Source organism: Mustela nivalis, assembly GCF_964662115.1.
Source record: "Mustela nivalis genome assembly, chromosome: 6".
Classification (NCBI taxonomy): domain Eukaryota; kingdom Metazoa; phylum Chordata; class Mammalia; order Carnivora; family Mustelidae; genus Mustela; species Mustela nivalis.
Genome location: NC_139025.1, coordinates 140,914,656 through 140,938,516, shown reverse-complemented (window position 1 = coordinate 140,938,516; position 23,861 = coordinate 140,914,656). Strand labels below are relative to the sequence as shown.

Here is a 23,861-nt window from a genome sequence, read left to right as displayed (position 1 = left end):
TTTTAAAATGTTATTTTTGTGAGGAAGAGCCAGATAATATGTTTTAGCTCATTTTCAACAATGATGCCATTTTGGTTTAGTAGTTTGGAAAAAGTAGTTTAAACTCATTATTATACCAGATATACTCTTTATGAATGAAAAGATTAAACAGTTAAGATTCCCAGGGAAATTTAGAGGGAAAAATATTTAAAAGTAAAGAATGATTTCTAATCTATTTTTCCAGATATGTTTCTTGGAACTGTATGAGAAGAAGGATTTATCAATGTTTGGTAAACCTTGTGTTAAATAAAACTAAGCAATTTTCTTCACTGTAGGACTTACTGGAGCCTTTAAAATGCTAATTTGTTTGTGAGTCATTAAACTTAGTATGTAACATATGGTTACACAAAGTGATTTCATAATAGAAACCTTCATTTTTTTCCTCATGAAAAAGCATCTTTCATAATTAGTATCATAAAACATTTTGGGAAATCTTCTTTCTGGTCTTAAGATGATATATAGAAAAGAGCTTTTGGATAATGAAACCTTCCATAAATGAAATTAAAATTGAGGTTTAAAAAAAGACAAGACAATTAAGCTTGTGCTGTGATAATAGTAGACCTGATTATTGGGACCAACCCTTCCACTGAAGACACCTACAAATGCTAGGCAAAATATTTTTTAAATCTGCTTGAAAGCACTTGAGAACCTACAAAATAATGAAGAATTCCTGGCTCAAGATCCAGGGAATGTTGGAGACAGATCCTCAAAGAGGGTGAGCCTGGCATTAGTGACTGCTTTTCCGCAGGTGGTAGTTGCCACTTCCACAGTGGAGCAGGATGCCTCAGAGACCTAGGGGGACAGGGAAGTCAAAGTTCAGGGCCCTTAAAAATTGGGAGGGTCCAGTGTGCTCCTGTCACTTTGTCCCTAAAATAAATGATCTGTCATGGGTATTTTAACACTTTGTGTTAAGCCCCCAAAAGGCAAGACCATAGAAGTAGAGTGAATCAGAGATTAACAGGCCCTTCTAGTAGCTACATCTAACATCTGCGCCATCTGCTTTCCGTACACTAGAGTGTTGTTATCTACATTTAAAGTACAGAGTAAACGTTCTTTACACTGTGTTCCTTTTTTCTCTTTTTTAAGATTTTGCTTGTTTATTTGTCAGAGCATGAGGGGGGAGGAAAGACAGGGCAGAGGGAGAAGCAGAGTCCTTGCTGAGCAGGGAGCCCAGTGTGGGACTCAGTCCCGGGACCCTGGGATCATGACCTGAGCTGAAGGCAGACGCTTAACTTGACTGGCCACCCAGGTGCCCCATATGTTCTTCTATACTTAAAAAAAAAAAAAAAGTTCTTTGTGTACATAAAACTGAAAATTGACCACATGCTGGGCCACAAAAAAAGTATCAACAAATTTTGGAGAATTTAATCACATAGAGGTAAGCTCTCTGGTGACAGAGTATTTCAGCCAGCAACCATTTTTTATGTATAATAAATCAATTTTTTATACATAATCTGTATAATAACTTTAATTTTTCAGTCCAGGCTTAAAGGCTTGCCATGAACCACTTCCATATAGTTTCAATTAACCTTTAAACTGGAACATTTTTACTGATACTATAATTTTCAAATGTATAATGTTTTTATAGATGAGCCTCTGTTCTCCTCGTTCTTATTTTAATTTTTGTTGAGTCTCCTGCTTCCCAAAATACAGGATGCTTCAGGCCCATGTAATAAGGCAAGCAGAAGCATCTTTGAGGTTTTTAAGCATGAGACAAACTTAGAATAGGGAAAGACATGTTAAATAGGAAATCAGAGGAAGCATAACTGTAAAAGAAGGATTGATTTGGTTGTGTAAAATTAAGAATCTTTATTGATCAAAATCACCATGAAGAGAACAAAAAGGCAAGACAGTGAGAAAATGTAGATTGCATACATACAGCACACAGAGGTCTTTTTTATCAAGAATACTTACAAGTCATCATGAAAAAAATCTGATTTTTGAAAATGTGCATGAGAACATTTTACAAAAGAAGTTACCGGGTATCCAGTAAGCCTGTGACAAGATACTCAGTCTCAGTAACCAAGGCAATGCAAAATTAAAATCACAGAAAGCATCATACAACAGCCAGAATGGCCAAAGCAGAATAGGCTGATAATACCAGGTGTTGATAACTCTCATTGTGAGAGTTCCAAACTCTCATTCCCTGAGGATTACAGTGCAAATTGATGCAGCTGTTTTGACATTGTCTCCTAAAGTAGTAGATATATGGGTTCTAAAACCCACCATTTTTATTCATCCTTATATACTGTAGAGAAATGCATATGTGTACCATGAGCATCAGGAAATAAAGGAATGCGCATGGCATTGCCTGTTACAGGCAACATCTAGAAATAATCCAAATTTCTGTCAACAGTAGAACAAATAAATAAGTGATAGTATGTCTATGTGAAGGAGTTCTATACTGGAATGAAAAGGAAGAAACTATAGCAGTAATTAGCATGGTGGCTGAATTTCATCAGACTATGATGTATGAAAGACAATGGATGCAAATACAAAATTATTCTATTCTATCTAAATAAAGCTGGAAAAATAGCCAAGCAATATTATGTGCTAAGATTGCGTGTAGATAGATGATAAAACTGTAAAGAAAAACAAGTCACTGTAATAGTCATAATACTGGTTATTTTGGGTAGGTGGGACAACAGGAATGTTCGGGGGGCCCAATTATAGAGCCTTTTCAGGGTTTTGGCAGTATTGTTTTTCCTGATGTAATGGATACGTGGAGATTTTAAATTTATGCTAAAGCCTTGATTGTTAAGTTTTTATTTTATGTACCATTTTGTATTATGTGGTATGTTAATATGAGTTTTAAAATAGATACATTTGATTTTTAAAAGGAATTCTAAACCAAAGTGTGGAGGTACTTTTAAAATGCTAAGAGACATTGGGGAGGGTATGTGCTTTGGTGAGTGCTGTGAAGTGTGTAAACCTGGTGATTCACAGACCTGTACCCCTGGGGATAAAAATATATGTTTATAAAAAATAAAAAGTTAAAAAAAATAAATAAATAAAATAAAAAAAAAAATAAAATGCTAAGAGAGGGGCGCCTGAGTGGCTCAGTGGGTTAAAGCCTCTGCCTTCAGCTCAAGTCATGATCCCAGGGTCCTGGGAGCCCTGCCTCTGGCTCTCTGCTCAGTGGGAGACCTGCCTCCCCCTTTCTCTCTGCCTGCCTCTCTGCCTACTTGTGATCTCTGTTTGTCAAATAAATAAATATTAAAAATCAATCAATCAATCAATCAAATGATAAGAGAATGTAGTGTATATTGTATAGGTGTTATACTATCCTGAAATCTAGAGAGAAAACATTACACATTCATACTCTCAGAAAGACTTAACAGTCTTTGGGCAAAGACTCCGTTCATTGGGCACTATTGTCTGCATGTGGCAGCGGGATGTACAGTCCCATCTTGAGATCAGGAAGCAAGACTGTGTCAAGGGGACAGACCAGCAAAAGCCTAGGATGGCAGAGCAGAAAGCTGGAAAGCTCTGGCTCCTCCACAGTGAGCTGCAAAAGCCACTGAGCTTGCAACCACTTTTCTCCAGTTGTCTTAAGGGAGATAAAAAGATTTTCTCATTCCGTAAAGAAGTAAAATAAAATACAAGCAAGAGGAAGGGGAATATTTAATAAGTAGGTGGGTTTTTTAATGTACCTAAATGTACAATTCAAAAAAGAAACCCAACTAGTATTTGAAAAATGGAAAGGATGTATCAGGAGATTTAAATAAAAATGACAAAAGAAAACCACAAACTCACTAATTGCCAACTATTACCACTTTGTGTTGTGATCTGGAGAACCAGTGCAGGTGTGAGGAAACTGATGATGGCATTGTAAGTTAGTAATGAGCTTTCTGAAAAGATTTTGCAAAGATGTCCCAGTAGTCATAAAAATGTTCATGCCTCTGAGCCCACAAATCCCATTTCTGGGAATCTCTCCTAAAGAAATGAACTAGAACTTGCAAAGATTCACTGCAACTTTATTTATAGTATGAATAATAGGAAGAAACCAATGTATTCAACAGTATGAAAGTTATGTAAATGAAAATTTTCATCTGAACTTCTTTTTAGTTGTAATTAAAAACTATGCAAAAAAATATGCATGTGGAAAATAAAAAGGGGAAATCCAAACTGATTATCATAGTTATGTTGGGATGGTGGATATAGGAATTTTCTCTCTCCTTTTCTAGTTTCTAAACTTTCTATATTGATATGGTTGGTACCTCCACAGTCATAACATTTTATTATAGTAAATTAAAGCATTCATTTGTTTTTCCTTGAAACATAATTTGTTTTCAGTCTTTTATTGTTCAAGTAAAACCTGCCAGTTTTGTACATGCTGTAAATTGTATACATTTTCCAGAGTGGCACTCTGACTTGGCATACGAGGTACATTTCTCTACTGAAAGTTGACCTACTCTGACGTAGGTGAAGTCCAAGTTCTTTTGGAGGCTTTTTCTTCACAAACCCTACTGGGTGCTCACAGAAGAGATTGGGAACATCCTGAAGATGTCTCCCCTATGATGTACGGCTGAGAAAAGGGAAGAGCAGCCCCTGTAATAGGGACAAAATGTGCTGCCTGGACCCTTCTCCCCTTTCTGTCCTATGGACCAGAAGTGTTCATCTGTGAGGGGATGAACGACAGAAAGTGTCACCCTCCAGGCCCTTTGGCGACCTCCCATTGTATCTTGAGAAATGGAAAAGGAAAAACATTTGAAGCCAGGGCGGAGGTGCAGGAACAATGTGAACGCCAAGAGCATGGCAGAGGCCCAAGAGGCCCCAGCCCGGGGCGCAGCACCAAGAGGGGAAGGCTGCAGACTGAGAATGGATCACACACTGGAGAAAAACCGACTTCCGGCAAACCAGCCTCACTTCCTGCTGCAGGGATTCGGGGCCCATGGTGGCAGCACCGAGGGTGATGACTGCACCCATGAGCTCCAACTCAGCCCAATTCCTAACTAAATGAACTCCAACCAAGCGCTAAAGACCTATTGGTCTGTAGGTCAGTGAAGTTAACCCAAACTGCAAAACAAAGAGCAGAACAAATCTTCCAAGAGCTGTGGACTTCTATCAGGTGGTTTAACATATTTGTCATTGGAATTCCAAAAAGAGGGGAGAGAGAACAGAGCAGAAGAAATATTTGAAGAAACAGTAACACCAAGTAGGACAAATACACACACATTTCAGGTTACTAAAAGCAAAGGACAACAAGGAGAAAATCTTAAAGGCAGCCAGAGGAAAGAGAAGGAAAAAGAAAATATATACCATACTTCTCTTCAGAACCTATGCAAGCTATAAAACCGTGGAGTAACCTGCGGTGCTGGAATTCAAAACAAGAAACCCTCAACCTGGAATTCTGTATCCAGCAAAGTTGTCTTTCAGAAATGAAAGAGAAATAAAAACTTTCTCAAACAAAAAAATCTGGGGAATTTATTGCTGGGAGATCTGTTCTGCAAAAAATGCTGAAGGAAGTCCTTCTGCAAAGGGACTGTGATGCCAGCGAAAACTTGGATCTACACAGAGAAATATAGAACACAGAGAAATATAGAACAATGGAAATGAAATAAATGAAGATAAAATAAAACACAATTTATTTTCCCCTACATTTTATAAACCTTTTATTTTAGATTACAAAGATAGTACAGAAAGTTCTCCTAATGCTTCGTACCAGTTTCTCCGATTATTAACATCTTGCATTAGTATAGTACAATAGTACTGTAGTACTGCATAGTACTAAAAGGTCAGTATTGATACATTATTATTCACAGAACTTTTGTACGTTATTCAGATTTCTTTAGTTTTTAAACCACATAGCTTGTGTTCTGGGACCCCATCCAAGACACCACATTACACTTAGTAGGCTGTTTCCCACTTAGTAGGCTGTTTCCTCAGACTCCTCTTGGCTGTGATAGTTTCTAAGTCTTTCCTTGCTTTAATGACCTTGACAGTTTTGAGAAGTACTAGTAAGGTATCTTGTAGAATGTCCTTCCATTGGGACTTTTTTCCCCACGTTTTACTCATGATTAGACTGGGGTTATGGGTTTCAGGGAGGAAGGCCACAACTCAAGTGTGCCATTTTGATCACCTCATACAAAGGGTACATAGTATCATTATGAGTAATTTCTGTTGTTGTCAACCTTGGTCACCTTGCTGATGCAGTGTTGCATGGGTTTCTGTGCTGCAAAGTTACACTTCTTCCTTTGCGTACTGTCCTCTTTGGAAAGAAGTCCTATGCAAGGTCCATACTTAAGGAGTGGGGAATTGGGCTCTACCTCCTTGAGGGCAGAATATCTACATAAATTATTTGGAGTTCTTCTGAACAGGTGATTTATCTGTTTGCTTTTATTTAATGATTTACTTTAATACAGACTTATGGATATTTATACTACTAAATTCTGCTAACATATAGTTCTACCAATACTGTTTCATTCTGTTGCTCATATTCCAGCTTTAGCTGTCGAGGACTTTTCACTTGGTTCCAGTTCCTCTGAAAATACACCCTCATCCTTGTGGGGTTATTTTTGGCAGGGAGGGGATAATGAAGGTTACTTTAAAATTTTTCAGTTACGATGAAGTGTTCCGGGCTCATCTTGTATATTCCCTGCCCCAGTCCCAGAATCAGTCATTTCTCTAAGGAACCTGGTTCCTTATTATTGGAGACTGGTATTAGAAACCGGAATCCAGGCATCTCTCTCTTTTTCATTGTTCTAAAAGATCACTACTTTCTAAAGCAAAAATAGCGGGAATGAATTTGGTGCTTATAATACATGTAGAAATAAAGTGTAGGACAACAAAAGACAGGAAGCAAAGTTGTAAACACACTGTTCGAAGCCCTTACTCTACACCTAATATGATATCTACTTGACGGTAAACTCTAGTTAACTAAAGATGTATGTTATAAAACCTAGTGCAACTACAGAAAACAATTTATGAAAGAGTATAAAAAGTCAATAGAGGAGATAAAATGGAATTATTAAAAAATGCTCGAATAGCCCAAGATATGGGAGAAAACAGGAAAATACAACAAAGAGACAATGAGGCAAATAAATACAGCTAACAACATTGTAGATTGTAATCCAACCATACAAGTAATCACACTGAATGTGGTCGTAAACATCAGTTAAAAGACAAAATGTCAGATTGTTTAAGAAAAGGAAGGTCATGGCGATTCATAGACCTGTACCCCTGGGGATAAAAACACATCATATGTGTATTTATTTATTTATTTTTAAAGATTTTATTTATTTATTTGACAGACAGAGATCACAAGTAGGCCAAGAGGCAGGCAGAGAGGAGGAAGCAGGCTCCCTGCTGAGCAGAGAAGCCGATGCGGGGCTAGATCCCAGGTCGCTGAGATCATGACCTGAGCCGAAGACAGAGGCTTTAACCCACTGAGCCACCCAGGCACCCCCTTTATATGTTTATTTTAAAAATTAATTAATTTTAAAAAAAAGGAAGGTCATACTATACACAGTCTATAGAAACCCTACTTTAAATATAAAGGCAGAAGTTAGCAGATAGAGAAAACATACTATGCAAATGTTAACCACAAAAAGGCTAGTGTAGCAATATTAATTTTAGACAATATGGGCTTCACAATAAGGAATATTATCAAGAATAAAGAAGGACTTCACACAGTCCATTTTCCAAGAAATAAGTATCTTTAATGTATACACATGTAACAGCCTGCCTTCAAAATTTGTAAGCCAAAAACTGATGGAACTAAAAGGTGAAATAGAAAAATCCACAACTGTAGCTGGAAACTTAAACATTCTTCTCTCCGTAATCGGCAGAACAAGCAGGCAGAAAAATCTGTACGGATCTGGACAACCTGAGCAATACTCAACCAGCCTCACCAGTACTCTAATAGACTTTTATGGGACACTTCACAACAGCAGAGCATAACATTTTTCTTAAGGGCCCTTGGAACATTCACCAAGATAGACCATTACCTGTGCCATAAAGTAAATCTCAACAAATATCAAAGAGTTAAAATCAACTAGATTATATTCTCTGATCATAATGAAATCATAACAGAAAGGAAAAATCCTTATATATTGAGAAATTAACACACTTTTAAATAATCTCTGGGTCAAAGAGGAAATCTTAGGAGAAATTATAAAATATGTATGTGTGTATGTGTGTGTATATGTATGTATATGAGAGAGGGAAACTTACAGCATTTGATGTTTATATTAGAAAAGAGAAGGTACTAAATCAGTAAACTTTTGTTAAAACTCATAAACTCAAGAAAGAAGAGCAAAAACTTAACCCAAAGCAATCAAAAGAAAAAATTCAGAAATAAATGAAATTTAAAATGAAAGCAATAGAGAAAAGCAATCAAGCAAAGCCTAGTTTTTTGATTGCTAAACTTCTGGCCAAGCTGACCAAATTAAAAGAGAAGGCACAGGTTATCAATATCAAGAATGAAAGAGGTACTGGCAGAAAGGTGGGCGCCAGTGGACAAAACAGAGAACCCAGAAAATAGACCTACACAGATATATTCTGTTGTATTTTGACAAAGGCAGTAAAGCAGTTCAGCCGAGAAAGGATAGCTGGTCCAACTGACTCTCCTGGAACAGTTCACCATCCATATGCAAAAATAAAACCTCAAAATACAAATCATACCTTATTCAAAAATTAACTAAAAACGCATCATAGACTCAAGCATAAAATACAAAACTCTGAAACTTTTAGAAGAAAATTTTGGAAGAAACAATACACCAAAAACACAATCCATAAAGAAAATTCTGATATATTGATGCTATCAAAATAGTTTCACTATCAAAAAGTTTTACTCTGTAAAAGGTCCTACCCAGAGAATAAAAAGACAGCCTACAGATGAGGAGAAACTGTTTGCAAATCACATACTCGTAAAGGACCTACCTGCTTCTATGATAATACAACTGTACATCTATTAGGATGGCTAAGATTTAAAAAATAAAATCAGTGGTACTGTGATAGCATTGTATGGGGACAGATGGAAAAGCTACACTTGTGAGCACAGCATACTGTATGGAGTTGGGGAACTGCTGTGTTGCACACCTGAAAAAATGTAACATCATGGGTCAGCTTTACTCGGGTGCCTGGTTGGCTCAGTCGGTTAAGTGTCCAGCTCTTGATTTCAGCTCAGGTTTTGATATCAGAGTTCAAGACCCGCTGATATCAGAGTTCAAGGCGAGTTCAAGGCCCGATGAGGGCTACTTAAAAACAAAACAAAAACCCAGCATTCTAAAATGCCAAGTTCTGACAAGGATGCAGAGCAACAAGAACTCTCGTATATTCATGCTTAGAGCAAAGTCACACACCACTTGGGAAAACAGATCAACAACGTCTTACAAAGTTAAATATATACTTGTCATACAACCCAACAGTCCTCTCGGAGAACTGTGCTTATAGAAATCTGTATTTTTCACAGTTGCCAAAAACTGAGAACAACCTAGATGTCCTTCCAACAGAAGAATCGATGCATATACACACTGTGGTACATCCAAAGAGTACTGCTCAGCAAAAAAAAGGGACGAGCCACTTATTCACAGCAGTATAGATGATCTTAAATGAGTTTTGCTAAGTGAAAGAAGCTGGATCCAAAAGACTACATAGCATTTGATTCTATTTATATTTCATTCTGCAAAATGCAAAACAGATCAGTAGTTGCCAGGGATGGAGAGAGGAGTTGACTGCAAAGGGTATGTGAGGTGAATTTTTGAGGCGATGGAACTCTTCAGTGATCCTGTGCTGGTGGGTGTACATATGAGTCTATGCCTCTGTTAAAACTCATAAAACTGTACAAAGAGTGGTTTTACTATATGCGGTTAAAAATCAACCAGGATTCCAGGGGAACTGCAGATGGAATACAGACTGTGACACATGAATATGGCTGTAGTACAAGTCTGTGACAGGATGATCCGGAAGGGGACGGGGAAGGAGCTCTCAGTAACTTTGGAAACGGTTTTAACTCTAGATAGAGAAAACAAAAAAATGAGGAAGTCGTTGTGCTCAAGAGGGTACATTTGTTAGACAACACTCAAACAGTGAATACATTGTAGATAAAGCCAGGTTTTTCATTGTTCGGGGGGGGGGGTGACTTACAAATAAGCAAGGTGGTTGGGGTTGGGGAAGGAAGGCTACAGTGAACACTGTGTTTCTGGGCTATTGTTGGAAGTTTCAGTATGAACTTACTTTCTTAACATAGATAGAGAAATATCAATGTATATACACGTGAATAGTGTACCTCATATATTTCCTAGCTCTACCGACAGACCCTTCAGGTAATGGCACCTGATAACTGAACACACCTAGTACTCAGATCTTCGTTTCTAAACATTCTCCAATAAGAGGAATCAGGATTCCTTGGAAAAATGATTGATTATAGAGTGGGGGCAATGAAAATACAGGATGAGTCGGAGGTGCCAGAGGATAAGGAAGTGCAGGTGAAATGCTTACAGGAACCAGCCTCTCTGAAGAGCTCCAGTGGCCCAAACTAGAACAATTTAAGCAACAAAATAAGTAACAATAGTATTGGATTAGTACCCAAGGAATACAAAATACCAAGTCTGTTATTGATAAAAATGATGAAAGAAACAGCTCTTCCTTAGAGAAGAGTTCTAATTATTACATGTAGAAAGAATGAGAGAAATAGCAAATCATCACTGTCATTACCACAGTACAGAGATCATGGCCAGACAGGGTCAATGGATGCTAAAATGAGTGAGTGAAAGTTTAAGGAAAAACAGGGTGTTTGCATAGCCTCAAAATGTCTCTCCCCAAATAACTGACAAAGGGAACAATAGTAATTTTGTAGTAGGGAGTGCTCGAAGACGCGACTTTCACCAGCAATCGAGTTTAACATCACCAATAATGAACTGACATACCTTCTGGTATGTGCTAAGAGGGTCACATCACCTCTTTGGTACTCTTCCAAAAATCCATGCTCTCTATCCAAGAAAATTTAAGACCCAAATTACGGGACGTTCCATGAGATATCCACCCAGTACTCTGCAGTTTTTTTTTTATCCAAAGATTTTATTTATTTATTTGACAGAGAGAAATCACAAGTAGACTGAGAGGCAGGCAGAGAGAAAGAGAGGGAAGCAGACTCCCTGCTGAGCAGAGAGCCCGATGCGGGACTCGATCCCAGGACCCCGAGATCATGACCTGAGCCAAAGGCAGCGGCTTAACCCACTGAGCCACCCAGGCGCCCCTACTCTGCAGTTTTTAAGGTCATGCAAAATGAGGAAAGATGGAGGGAGCGGTCACAGACCAGAGGAGACGAAGGGTATGTGACCGGTAAGGGCATGTGGGATGCAGCATCCAGTCCTGGAGTAGAAAAAGGACATCGGTGAAAGACGGGTGAAATCCAGGTGAAGTCCTGTAGCCTCAGTTATTGCTGGTTCCTCTGTCAGTTTGACAGTTGTCTCGTGCTTCTTTGAGAGGCAGACCCGGGTGGGGTGGTGCTGGGGTGTGTGCTGTGATGGTGCGCTCTCTTCACAGCCGCTCTCTACGGGTAAAATTATTGCAGGATACCGAGTTAAAGATACACACAGGTGTAACAGGTAACCCCGAAAAGAAAAACATGTGGGCATTCAGGGTAGTCATTTGGCTCACCGTTTAGGAACAGGATGTCGAACACCTGCCCCTGTCTTTCAGAGAGGCTACAGAAAGTTTCATTTAAGGCTCAGTCAACTGCAGAAGGTAAGGGCAGACCTGCATGGAGGACTTCAGCTGCTGGTCAGAACTATCTCTGTCTGGGCTTTCTTTCAGAGATCATGAAGCAGCTCTTAGAAGACTCAGAATTTGCCATATAAACTATTTTACACCCTTGGCCTGGCAGGTGCAAGTGGAAACCACACAGCACTTACCTGCGGTATTTGCATGCGGGTCCTGTGGTTGGAGGCCTGTGAAGATCTGTGTAACTCTGCCGCTGAAGGGCCTCTCGCCCACATTTGAGACAGCAGCTGTAGGCTGGGCGCTTGTTTTTCAGAGTTGGCAACCAGCCTGCCTGTATTACCGTTTGTTTGCAGGTTGGCTGGCTTTTGGATCCGGGTCTCCTCCATCACTGATGCTTACAAAGACTTCCGTAGATTGACAGAGAAACTTGACTCCTTCAAGTAAAAGAAAGCACTAGCTAGCAGATTATTTCTAGCATGTTAGTATTTTCTGAATGCTTAGGAGAAGAGCAAATATGTGTCCTTCATCTCTTTTCTGGACGTGATTTATCAGTTCAGTTCTCTTCCAGTCTCATTAGCTTCATACATGTTACTGTTTTTCCGCAGCGAAATTATACACACGAAAGCTGTATTTGCATCCAAATCCGTGTTATCCAAGACTGTTATGAACTACTGTTGGAGTTCTTCTTGTTTTGTAACACTATGCTAGCTGCGGTGGGAAATTAGAAAACAAAATAATTCCTGCTGACCAAAAAGCATACATCTAGGAGATAAATAATGGACGTGTGTGACCAGGTGGGCTACGGATGCGAGGACGAAGTACTCTCAGGGTTTCAAGTATAAACTGGTGTCATGATGAGGAACTCTGTTTAAACACAGTGGCGGTAGCCCGGCGGTATGTGGGTGAGGCCGACACAGAAGTGGACGAAGCCAGGGAGGGGGGCAGCTTTAAAGCCTGGCCTGCAAGAATCCGAAGAATCTTTCTTCTGAAAGCAGCTACTAGTGGAGATACGATAAATAATTTATATTTGTATTCACTGCTTATATTTAATCATCTCTTTAGAGTTCCAAGCAACTGCTAGTGTCCGAATAACGTGTTTTTCTAAGGAAATATTTTATTTTTGAGTATCAACAGTCTTAGTAACTCCCGTATCCCTCTCATGTGCTGAGTGCAGTCGGAGGAAGAAGAATTGGAGTTGGTGACTCCAATTGGTGAGTGTGCGTTTCTGCTTGAAGGGAGTTGCAAAAGATCTGGAAAGTACGAATTCTCTTAAGTGTTTATATCTAACCAGTGTTCCCTTTGTTACACAGTTTTTCTTGCTGTTATTAAACACTATCCAAGCACTTTTAATAATGGAACCAATCTAGTACTACTGAGTCCATCCCGTTTTTCTGCTTATAGTTGTATATCTTGACCCATTTTTTTTGTTGGAGGGAACATTGGAACAGAGCCTTTAAAAACAATAGCTGTCAATGATCACAAGACACTTGCTAAAGATTTTTTTTTAAGGAAGGATATAAAATACCTTATATAGTTCCCCAAATTATTAACATATTTTTAGAAAATGACTTCACCCTCAAAGTTCCTCAGATTGTAACACATGGTCTTGTGTTATTTCTCTTTCTTTCAAAAAGATTACATCATTTTTGGTGAGGTCACTTTTTTCAGAGTTGGAATTATTTCATACTGCATGAGATGATCTGAACCATAAGGGGGATTCCCTGTTTGCTAAAAGGAATGTCTATAATTTAATATACACAAATTTACCTTTTTGTATCAGGACATACTCTGTTGTTAAAAGTTTTTCTAAAATAAATGATTTCTTTTTTCTAAAATAAATGATTTCTATTGGCTTCTCTTCTAGAAAATAAATTTGACTAAAAATAACTTTTATCTCTTCTTTGGGAACTAAAACCCAAAATTCACAGAAATCATATAAATTCTGTCAGTTGCGAATTAGTGACCTTAAGGGAGAAAAACTTGAAAATGTTTAGTTTGTAGCATGGACAAGGGTTCAGATTGCATCAGAGCATGGGGGGAAGGCATCTGTTGGTTTTATTTATATTTTATTATTACATATATACGCATGCTGGTGTGTTTTGCACAGTTTCTGTCTTTTTAGATTAGGTTGTCTGTGTTCTGTCCTTAAACTAAGAGATCATTCTTTAACTTCGTGATCACTCACAGTTTGAGATATGGTTTTGTATTCAGTAAACTAAAATATACTAGTGTGCCATCAACTGTGGTGTTGGATTATATCATGTGCAGATTTAGACTTTCTTCTGGGGAAATACTTTATTTAGTAATATGGTAATAATTAGAAAATGGAAGTTTATAATTAAAGATGAAATGATTTGTCTTCGACTGTTTACCCTTAAGAAGTTAGTTGTCACAAGTGTTTCCTTTCAATTCTGTAGCAGTATGTTGCCCTCTAGTGGTCCCACAAGTCTCTTACTCAGAAAAATCAATGCCTTGGAGATTCGGAGCTTTGATGCATCCTGCCGATATATTGGCATTCACTGTTACACACACACACACACATACACACCACCTCTTCTTGAGGTCATGCCCGGAGATTGCCATGGAGTTGAAGCCCTGGCATGGATAGAGTTAGGCCAAACTGGGTCATGCTGTGTTCTTTTGCCTACTGTCTGACTCTGAGTTTCCAGATTAAGTCCAAAGTATATCTCTACCTCAAAAACTCATTAAAATTATTAACTTGATGCTGAGATGAACATGTGTTCCCACTTACCATACACTGACTTCCACCCACTTAAAGTTCACTCCCCAGTTACAGAATCTCAAAGATAAATTTCTAAATCTTTGAAAACCACAAGGTGAAGAAAGACTCTCATGGTGAGAGCCGGGCTGCTGAGATGCCTTGAGAAGCCTTGCTGTTCTAAACAACCTCGCTTTGTGGTAGCTCCAGGGGTCTTACCTGTGGATCTGAAGTGACATAGAAATGTGGGCCAGAGGGTTTCTCAGGAGAGTCATTTAAGGATACTGTCTTACATCTGGGTGGTACTCCAGTCACCAGAGCACTTCCCAACTCTTGGCTCATTAGAGCTTCCCAGTAGTGCCCAAGGCCGGCAGCACAAAGATCACTGTCTTCCCTACTGTGCAAACAGAGAGGTTCAGAAAAGTGAAATGATTCCCCCCTCCCCAAGCTTAGGGAGTCGGGAATTGGGGAGAAAAACGTAGGTGATGTCTCTATATTAAAAGCCCTGGGCTAGTTGTGCTTTGGCCTTCTTGGGTGCTGAACCCATGGATCATGGAGTCTGTTCTCTTTATCTGATCCTGCTTTTGGAGCATTCTCGGAAGCCCCTGTCGTGAGAAAGTGCTGTCACCCCCGAAACGTAGAGTGGCCATGTCAAGCTGACTTGATTATTCAGTAGTTGGGTTTTTTCACTCCCGGTACAGATAGGATACGGTGTAGATGGAGTCGGTCAGCGAGCATTTAGTGTTGCCCCATTCGCCGTCTCATGAGAAGTGCGCTAGTTACAAGCTCTCCACGCAAAGCCTCTCCTTTCAGAAGTGTCGGGAGCCTGAGCAGGGATGTGTATTGGAACCTGCTGCCAAGAAATAGGTCACTGGGGGGGGGGGGTGACAGTAGGGGAGGCTGAGCTTGTATGGGCGTGGGGCACCGGGGGGTGTGGGGGGCACGGGGCGGGGGGTGTGGGTGTAGCAACTGTAGGAGCGCAGGGCAGGAAAACTGGAAGCAAACTGTACTATAGGAAGCCAGGACCTCACAGCACGCTAACATGGGAATGCTGCCGGTGCAAGTGGTTTCGATCCCTAAACTTACTTACACTCTCAGGATACAAAAGACTTTTGGCTCTCCTCAGCTCGAAAACCTAGATGTTTGATTTGGGGCAGCCTGGCGGTATTTTAGTGCCAGCAAGTCCTCATTTATGGTAACACATCAAAGCATTCTCACCCAGAGTGCAGGTTTCTGTTTTAAGGATATATCCTTGCCACCGATAAACACTATGAAAGACAAGGGAAAATGAATAATTAATGTAAAACTATGTCCCTTGAAATTAAATATTTAGTTCACATTAGTATTTCTAAGGTTTTTTTCCACATCATCACTGCTTTAAGACATAATGACGTTCACATCATAAAACTGTGAAAAATGTCACTTTTAAATTGAATGTTATTTTTAAAATACTAAGGCTGAATATAAATACTCAAATAATGACCCTTTTTTCTACTCTCTCACAGAATACCCAAAGGATAAGCAGTTCTCACACCACTCAGCCTCTAGCTACCCCAGTCGTGTCTGTGACCACCCTGAGCTTGCCTCTGCAGGGACTCGTGTACTCAGCCATGCCGACTGCCTACAACACTGGTTAAGCCTGCTCTCTTGCCTTCTGTGGCTCGTACTTCTTTGTTTGGTGATCACCATGTGCTTTTGTGATTTTCTTTTTTTTACAAGTATATTGATTGAAATCAATAATCTCCAGTTCTTTAGAGTCACATTTGGGCATATTAAAAGACAAAGGTTAGCTTTGAAAAACGTACAAAAAAATACATTGTGGAATGATTTCCCAGTGTCCGCTTTTACTTACCCTGACAAAGAAACAGAGAGCTGTTCCCAGAATCTGTGACCAGACAGGACGAGAGCGCCGCTTGGCATTTTCTCTGGTGCGTCTCGCTGCAGTCCTCCAGGCTGGCAGGTGTTGACCTGCTGGGGGGAGCACGGCCTCCGCCTGGACTCGGGACTCCGGAAGGGGACACGTGCGTGGCTGCGCCGGGCAGCTGGTGTATTCCTCTGTGTACCTACCTTTTTTAGTTTCTGTCCCTTGTGCCTCAGGAGCAAAACCAGGACATTTCTTGTTTCTCCTCAGAGCCAGTCAGTCATTCCTCCCTTCTGAGAGGAGCTTCTCACTCATTTATGTTTACTTAGACGTTTCATCTTAAAACACCTATTGCGGGGGTCTGTAAGGCAAAGTCAGCACTGCTGAGTGACCGGAGAGGTGCCATGGGCCACGCAGGCTGTCCACAGAGGCCCGGCACGTGGCAGGTTTCTTCCAGATCAGCCGTTCTGGGGAGAGGCAGAAGGTTGGCAGGTGTGGTTTCGCCTTCTTACCCGCTGAGCCAAACACCTGATGCTTCAAAGGAAGAAGGAAAGAAGGAAATAGTTAAGCGATACCTTGTCAGCTTTCAGACTGCAGTGCAGGGTATTCATCCTTTCAGGATTCTTATAAGCAGACTGTAATAAAAACCATCTAATTTTAGCCTTCAGAGTAAATGCTTTAACACGGTGCTTTCACACTGCTGTCTGACGCTCCCTGCAGCCATTGATACATTTGCTTGTCACTTAAAGCTGTGTAGTTCATTTAAAACAGAATTTTAAAAGGTTTTGTTGAAAAAAGAAAGCCTCTTAGGAGAATGTCCACTACCTTTTCTAACAATCAATATGAAAAAAAATGCCCAAACCTATTAAGTGCAAATTTAGAGTGAAGCGAGAGATAACATGTTCATAGAAATTCTGTGTCCTGGTGGTGATCGCCAGCTGTAGGCGCGCCCATATGCCAGGGGCAGAGCTTTTGTCCCAGGTTCGTGCCAGCTCGGGATACAGGCCGGAGCTGAGGTCAAAGCGGCTGAGGTTAGTAGTTTGTGCTCTGAGACCTGAGAGCATGAGGAAAGAGGGGGGAAAGCACGACCTGAAATGTTCAGAAGCGCTCCAGCGGGGAAGGTGGCACTTGAACTGGTTCGGAGCGAGAGCAGTTTCTTGAGCTTTCATGACGGGTTTTCCAGGATATGTCCCTGTGCCACTGTGCGTGCTTAAGAAATGCTGTTGGATTAGCATGAAGTTGTTTTTTAAAAATCCAGAAGGAATTACCAAAACATAAAAACATAGTCTGATTCTCTCAAAGCCATCAATCACTTGGCCTCAGTCTCATTCCTTCTTTTAACTGTGACTCAGTCTCTGTGCTCATTTTCAGAGCATGTGTGAAGCTTAATCTTAAAAAACATTATTTTTACTCTGTCTCGTTGCCCTTTTTAAACACGTCCACCTTCATCTTTCTGTAGTTTGGCAGCTGCCTTTCTGTGCAGAGTCAGACTCGTGCCAAATGATCAGGAAAGGGATGAAGGTAGGATCAACATTTCCAAAAGTGCAAGTTTTTATGTGGAAGAGCCCCGGTGCTTTGTCCTGTCATGCCCCTCATAAGGTCCCTCCGCAGCCCTGCTCGTGTGTCCATTCAGCACACGCCTGCTGAACACTCGCTGGGTGGCAGCTGTGGGGCTGGGCACGCGGGAGTGTATGGTTCACAGCGGAACTTGGGACAGACCGCTGTGAGAATCAGGTACCACAGTCGTGTTAAGAGCTACGAGAAGCCTCGCTAGAGGGGCACCCGTGACTCAGCGGCGCGGGGCAGGGAGATTGTTCCGGGGAGAAGGGAGCACGGCGGAATCGGGATGGCGCAGGGTGTGAAGGGTGGAAACTGTAGAGGTAAGTCACAATTTCTAGGCCATGTTGAAGATTTTGGATGTTGAGAGCACAGGGAAGCCAGAAAGTGTAGGCAGAGAGGTATCGTGAGCCCATTTGTTACTTTAAGATCACTTTGGCTAGTGTTCCTGGGGCAAGGCTGCGTGCTAGGAGACCGTCCGGAGGCTCGCATGGTGGCCCAGGTAGTGGATCCTGATGGCTCAGAGGAAAGCGGTGGCAGGAAAGCTGGTGAAACAGGCAGGTTTGAGAGACAACACAGAGAACTGACGGGCCTTGGTGGTTGGCGCTGGAAGTCGGAGAGAAGTATCAAGAACACCCACAGGTTTCTGGCACGACCGAGGTGAATATCGGTGCCATTTATTAAGATAAGGAGCAGGTTTGGAGGAGACGATTCCAGTCGGGTGTCAGATTTGAGGGGTTTGGAGAGACATCCAAATGAACATACCAAGGAGGTAGCTGGGTGGACCTAGAGGTCAAGAGCTGGGGGCTGCAGGGGGCACCGGTGTGCATGCGGGACCCCTGCGCACCTCGGCGGGGAGTGGCTGAGGCGGTCAGAGAGCATGGCGGGAGCAGAGTGTGGAGGCCGGCAGGATCCCAAGCAGCAGCTACGTTCTTTCCTCTGAGTCCCTTTTTTTATGAATGTTAATGCACTAGGAAGATGGGCTTCCTTAAATACCTCCCTTGAGACGGGGAAAAAACAGTTAAAAGTAGAAGGGTTTTTGCCACCTCTCTTTGAAAGTAAATGGAAAAAACAAGTGTTAATGAAGAACTGAAATAGCTCGACGTGTGAACGATACCTAATGTCCTGGGTCTTGGCCAGAGTGATTATGACTGAGCCTTTCTGAGGAAATGAGCCACATTCTCTGTTACACTCTTGTCACACATAAGTTTTTTCATGAACTTGAAGCTGTGTTGCACGCAGTCAGCGATCTCCGACAGCCCCGGCCGCAAGCGACGGCTGCTCACCCGCTGTGTGCTGGCGTCCTTCACTTGGCCGCCGAGCTGGCCCCACACGAGGAGGGCTGCTGTGTCCTTCCTGCTCCCCTCTTCTTGGGAAGAGAAGAGCTGCTGCTCTAGGCTCCATCCGGTCTGTCGCTGCTTTTCCCAGGAGGTAGCGGTGCGCACGTGTCAGGCGACCGCTGCGTGCGCACGTCCCTTAGCAATGGCCCTGCCATTATTTCTATTTACAAGTCTGGAGAAAGGATCTCAACCTTTTGTGAGTCAGGAGACTGTAAACACGTAGCACAGAGTTGACGCTGACTTTATCGAGATAATCCCAGACAAGCAAATGCAGCTAGGACCTGCCGAAAGAAAAACTGTTGTCGGTGTGGACGTGTGTTTTAGTTAGGAAGTACCTGGCTTCTTGCAGCTGGGGTAACCGGCTTGTGCTTGGGCCTTCTCTCTCTCACACGAGTGATACTTCTCTCTTTGTTCTAGATTACTCACTGACTTGCCCAGACCTGTCCGCCCTGCAGGGCTTCAACTCCCCGGGCATGCTGTCTCTGGGACAGATGTCAGCCTGGCAGCAGCACCATTTAGGACAAGCCGCCCTCTGCTCTCTGGTGTGAGTAACGGGAAATTGTCTCCAAATCTCTCCTCCCGGCCCTTGCACTTTATTTTTCTATCAGTTACAGTCTTTAGTGCTGTTGACTGTCACATGACGGTCCTAGGACGACTTCTTCTTTATGTAGTACAAGTGTTTGGAGAAAATATTTCCTTTACGTGCTTCTGGATAATAGCTTGGGTCCTGCTCAAACTAGGCATTCCCTGAAGAGATTCGGGAGGCAAGGCTTCTCTTCTCTGGAGATGGTGACCAAGGGGTACTGAGGCACAGGCGGCCCCCACATTCTCCCTGCTACTAGGGCTTTTGGATACCCCTGGGCCCCACCGTAAGCTTTTCTCACGCCTGTCCCCTCACCCTGCCCAGAACGAATGTTCTCTGCGTTGAACTCTTCTCGGTGAGGGACGGTGTGGGCAGTGGGCTGGGATCATCCACATGAAACCCAGTAGCTAGCTGGCTCCACACACAAGATGCCCACCCCCTACTGTTCCTCCCGTCCTGTCCGTGGAGAAAGCCAAGGTGGTTTTCCTTGCATTTCTTCACCCATTGGCCCTTGGGGGTCTGTTCATCCTAAATGAACACACCATGAGCTGAAAGGGTCGCTCAGCTCGGGGGAGAAGCCTGTATGCAGGCTCCGCTACTCTGAGTGGCCTGTCTGAGGCGGTGCCCTCCCCTGGAAGACAGGGTCAGGTGACGGCCTTGCAGGTACTGTGCGAGCAGTGAGCGGTGCCTCTCCCAGGGCTGGAGCAGAGGGGAAGCCAAAGGCTTCCTCTCCCGTTCTGGTCCACGCACAGCAGCGGACACACAGTTTCGGCTCCATCATCTGCAGAAGAACCAAGGGCTTGGGCAGGAGAACTAGCCACCCCGGTTTTGTTTTCCTCCCATGGAGAGGTCATTAAAACCAGTCTGGGCATTTGGACAGGCTCTGTTGGGTGGAGGCTGCAGTATCACTCCGGTCACACAGATGCACTCACCAACCCTCTAACATCTTGTCTTTCCTTCAGTGCTGGAGGGCAGTTATCTCAGGGTTCGAATTTATCCATTAATACCAACCAAAACACCAACATTAAGTCAGAACCAATTTCACTTCCCCGGGATCGAATGACCCCATCAGGCTTCCAGCAGCAGCAGCCACCGCCGGCGGCCGCCACAGCCCCCCCAGCCCCCCCAGCCCTGGCAGGAAATGGGGCGCTCCCCTGTGGACAGTCTGAGCAGCTCGAGCAGCTCCTATGATGGGAGTGACCGGGAGGATCCACGGGGCGACTTCCATTCTCCAATCGTGCTTGGCCGACCGCCCACCACAGAGGACAGAGAAAGCCCTTCCGTCAAGCGAATGAGGATGGACGCATGGGTGACCTAAGGCTCCTGGGCTGGTATTCGTACTTCGTGATCCCGCAGCGAACTGCCCTACATATCTACATCGGTAAATAAGGACATGAGTTAACTATATTTATATGTACATACATACATATATATTCCTTTATATATATATATGTATGTGGGTGTGAGTGTGTGTGTGTGTGTGTGTGGGTGTGTGTTACATACAGAATCGGGCACTTACCTGCCTCGTAGATCTGCAGATGTACGTCCCCGTGGCAAACAAAGCGCCCTGTAGGCAGATTCTAGTCTGGCACTTCCTTGGACTACTTGTTTCATAAGATAACCAGTTTTTGCAGAGAAACGTGTACCCATATATAATTCTCCCACACTAGCTTGCAGAAACCTAGAGGGCCCCTACTTGTTTTATTTAACTGTGCAGTGACTGTAGTTACTTAAGAAAAATGCTTTGTAGAACAGAGCAGTAGAAAAGCAGGAACCAAGAAAGCAATACTGTACATAAAATGTCATTTATATTAATTACCCAGCCTGGCATGGGTCTCTGTTGCAGAGGGGTGCATGGGAAGGGCTGTTGATATTTTAAAACAATACAAAAAAGCCCCACACATAACTGTTTTGCACGTGCAAAAAATGTATTGGGTCAAACAAGTGATCTTTAGCTAATAAAAAAGAGAGAGAGTAGAAAACACGCATGAGATATTCAGAAAATACTAGCCTAGAAATATAGAGCATTAACAAAATAAATTAATATATTAAGCTATAATTGGACTATGTCAGAAGTTTCTTTTTACATTCATATCTCTAAGAAACTGATTTTAGCTCATGTATATTTTATATGAAAGAAAACACCCTTATGAATTGATGACTATATATAAAATTGTATTCACTACTTTTGAACACATTCTGCTATGAATTATTTATATAAGCCAAAGCTGTATGTTGTAACTTTTTTTTAAAGAGAATAGCTTTATCTTGTTTTAACTTTTTAGATTTATGTTAAGAGGGGAAAAAAACAAAAATATCTTGCAAGCAGAACCTTGGGAAAAAAAGCCATGAACACTTATTATTCTATATGTAATTTAAAAGTCGAGCCAAACTCTTTTGTGTATATAGCATCTTAAATATATTATCACCTTTGATGTAAGTACCTATGTATTGTATGGTCACCAGATTAAAAAGTATATTTTTGTGGATTGCCGCCAATTTGGGGGGAAAAGGTGAGATCTTTATTAAGTATTCACTGTTTAATATTTACTATTTTGTTAAATATACTGTACTTTGGATTTTAATTATTAGCCCAGTCTTTTCAGAAGATTATATAAAGGGGTTTCTCCTCTCACTCGTGGTGAATGTGTGATGTTACGTTGTAATCTTTGTGCTGTATGGGTTGAATACCATAATATATTTTATATGTGTACATAAATAGCAAAGTGGCAAAAAAAAACTGGTGTTAAGTTCATCTTGCATAAATATAAAATGTGTTGTAACAGATTTAAGGCATTATTTAAAACTTGCCTTTTGTGAGGAAAAAAATATAGTAGAAAAAGCTGACTTAATTTAATATTAGAGAACATGGCAAAATAGGAGACCAGCACAAAGGTTTTATAAGTGGTAAATGATTAGGGAAAAATACTTGTGGGGAAAGGGATCTTTCTTCCTGGCCCCTCTAAAATAGAATGATGCAGCTGGTTACAAAATACTACCATTCTGAGCTCTCTGTGCATCGAAATGGCACTTCGGTGTGGGGAGAAATTCTCTCACGGGCACACCTCTGGCTGGCAAGGCGCGCCGTCCTCCTGAGACCCGGGCCGCGCCCCGCTCCGCCTCCGAGCGCGGCCTCCCTCTTACCGAGACAGCGGGGCTGGAGGGCAGGTTCGTCCGTTTCCTGGGCTTGTGCCACAAACAAAATTCAAAGTCCTGTAGATTTTTAAATACTTTCATCGTAGATTTTTAAATACTCCCTTTCCTGAGAAACTCAAAATAAGGGTTTAAAAACTGCTGCTATTTTGTATTTTAAACTTAATGTTGAGCAGCTACCTACAATTTTTTACTTAGGTTTTGCTTTTCCCCCTAAATTGCCTTGCTTCTGATATTTTCCTCAAATGCTATTTGTGACAAATCATCAGCCAGACTTCCTGACTGACACATAGGTATTAGGTACAGGGGAAACCTGTGGTGTTCACAGCTACAAAATGGAATTCGGTTTTAGTAACAGTTCAGGTAGTAAATTTTGAGAGGCCAAAAAAAGGGAAGGTGACATGCTGTCTCCTCTCAGCAGGATGGCCCTTGGGCTCTTGTTCAGAAAGGATTAGTTTCTCTTTCAAATGTACTTACTTTACTGAACTGCATACCGGGACGTTTCTTTGTAAGGTCACACCTGATTGAGACAAGACAGTCTCCCGACACTGAATTTCCAAGATAATCCTTACCACTTTGTAAACCATTTATAGCTTTGAAAGTGTTAAGTGATTCTTCCCTTACTCTTCATGCACGTTCATGAACTTCTGCTGTACATTGGAATAGGAGTTACCACATTCGCATTTACTATTTTCTTGTGTGCCTTATGAGATGGCTTTTCTGACTGTATCTCAATAGTCTTTCTTTCTATGCAGGTTTATAATCAGTACAACTACTGTTTTCTAAAATACTATTACACGAGGCTCGGAGTTTGTATTTCAATTACACTGACCAAGTAACAATGTATTCCGTTTTCAGAAAGTGAATATTTGACTGTTAACCCTTTTCCTGTCTGCCCAGTGTGACCTGGAGCGTGTGGACTTGACAGACACCCTCACCCAG

General features: G+C 41.8%; 1 protein-coding gene and 1 long non-coding RNA gene across 2 annotated transcripts in view; one reads left to right on the top strand and one right to left on the bottom strand.

The window, feature by feature from the left end:
* LOC309867643 (myocyte-specific enhancer factor 2A-like) overlaps positions 1-21,642 on the top strand; it is a 96,452-nt gene extending 74,810 nt beyond the window's left edge. Inside the window, 3 exon segments of the mRNA XM_082736702.1 lie at positions 19,508-19,727; positions 20,729-20,866; positions 20,868-21,642. Coding sequence (XP_082592828.1) covers positions 19,508-19,727; positions 20,729-20,866; positions 20,868-21,084 — 575 coding nt within the window. The 3' untranslated portion in view covers positions 21,085-21,642.
* LOC309867656 lies at positions 11,247-15,310 on the bottom strand. Its single transcript, XR_014313290.1, has 3 exons — positions 14,645-15,310; positions 11,898-12,140; positions 11,247-11,536 (listed from the first exon to the last, which is right to left on the bottom strand). It is a non-coding gene; the product is annotated as an uncharacterized lncRNA (long non-coding RNA).
* Positions 21,643-23,861: the final 2,219 nt, after the last annotated feature.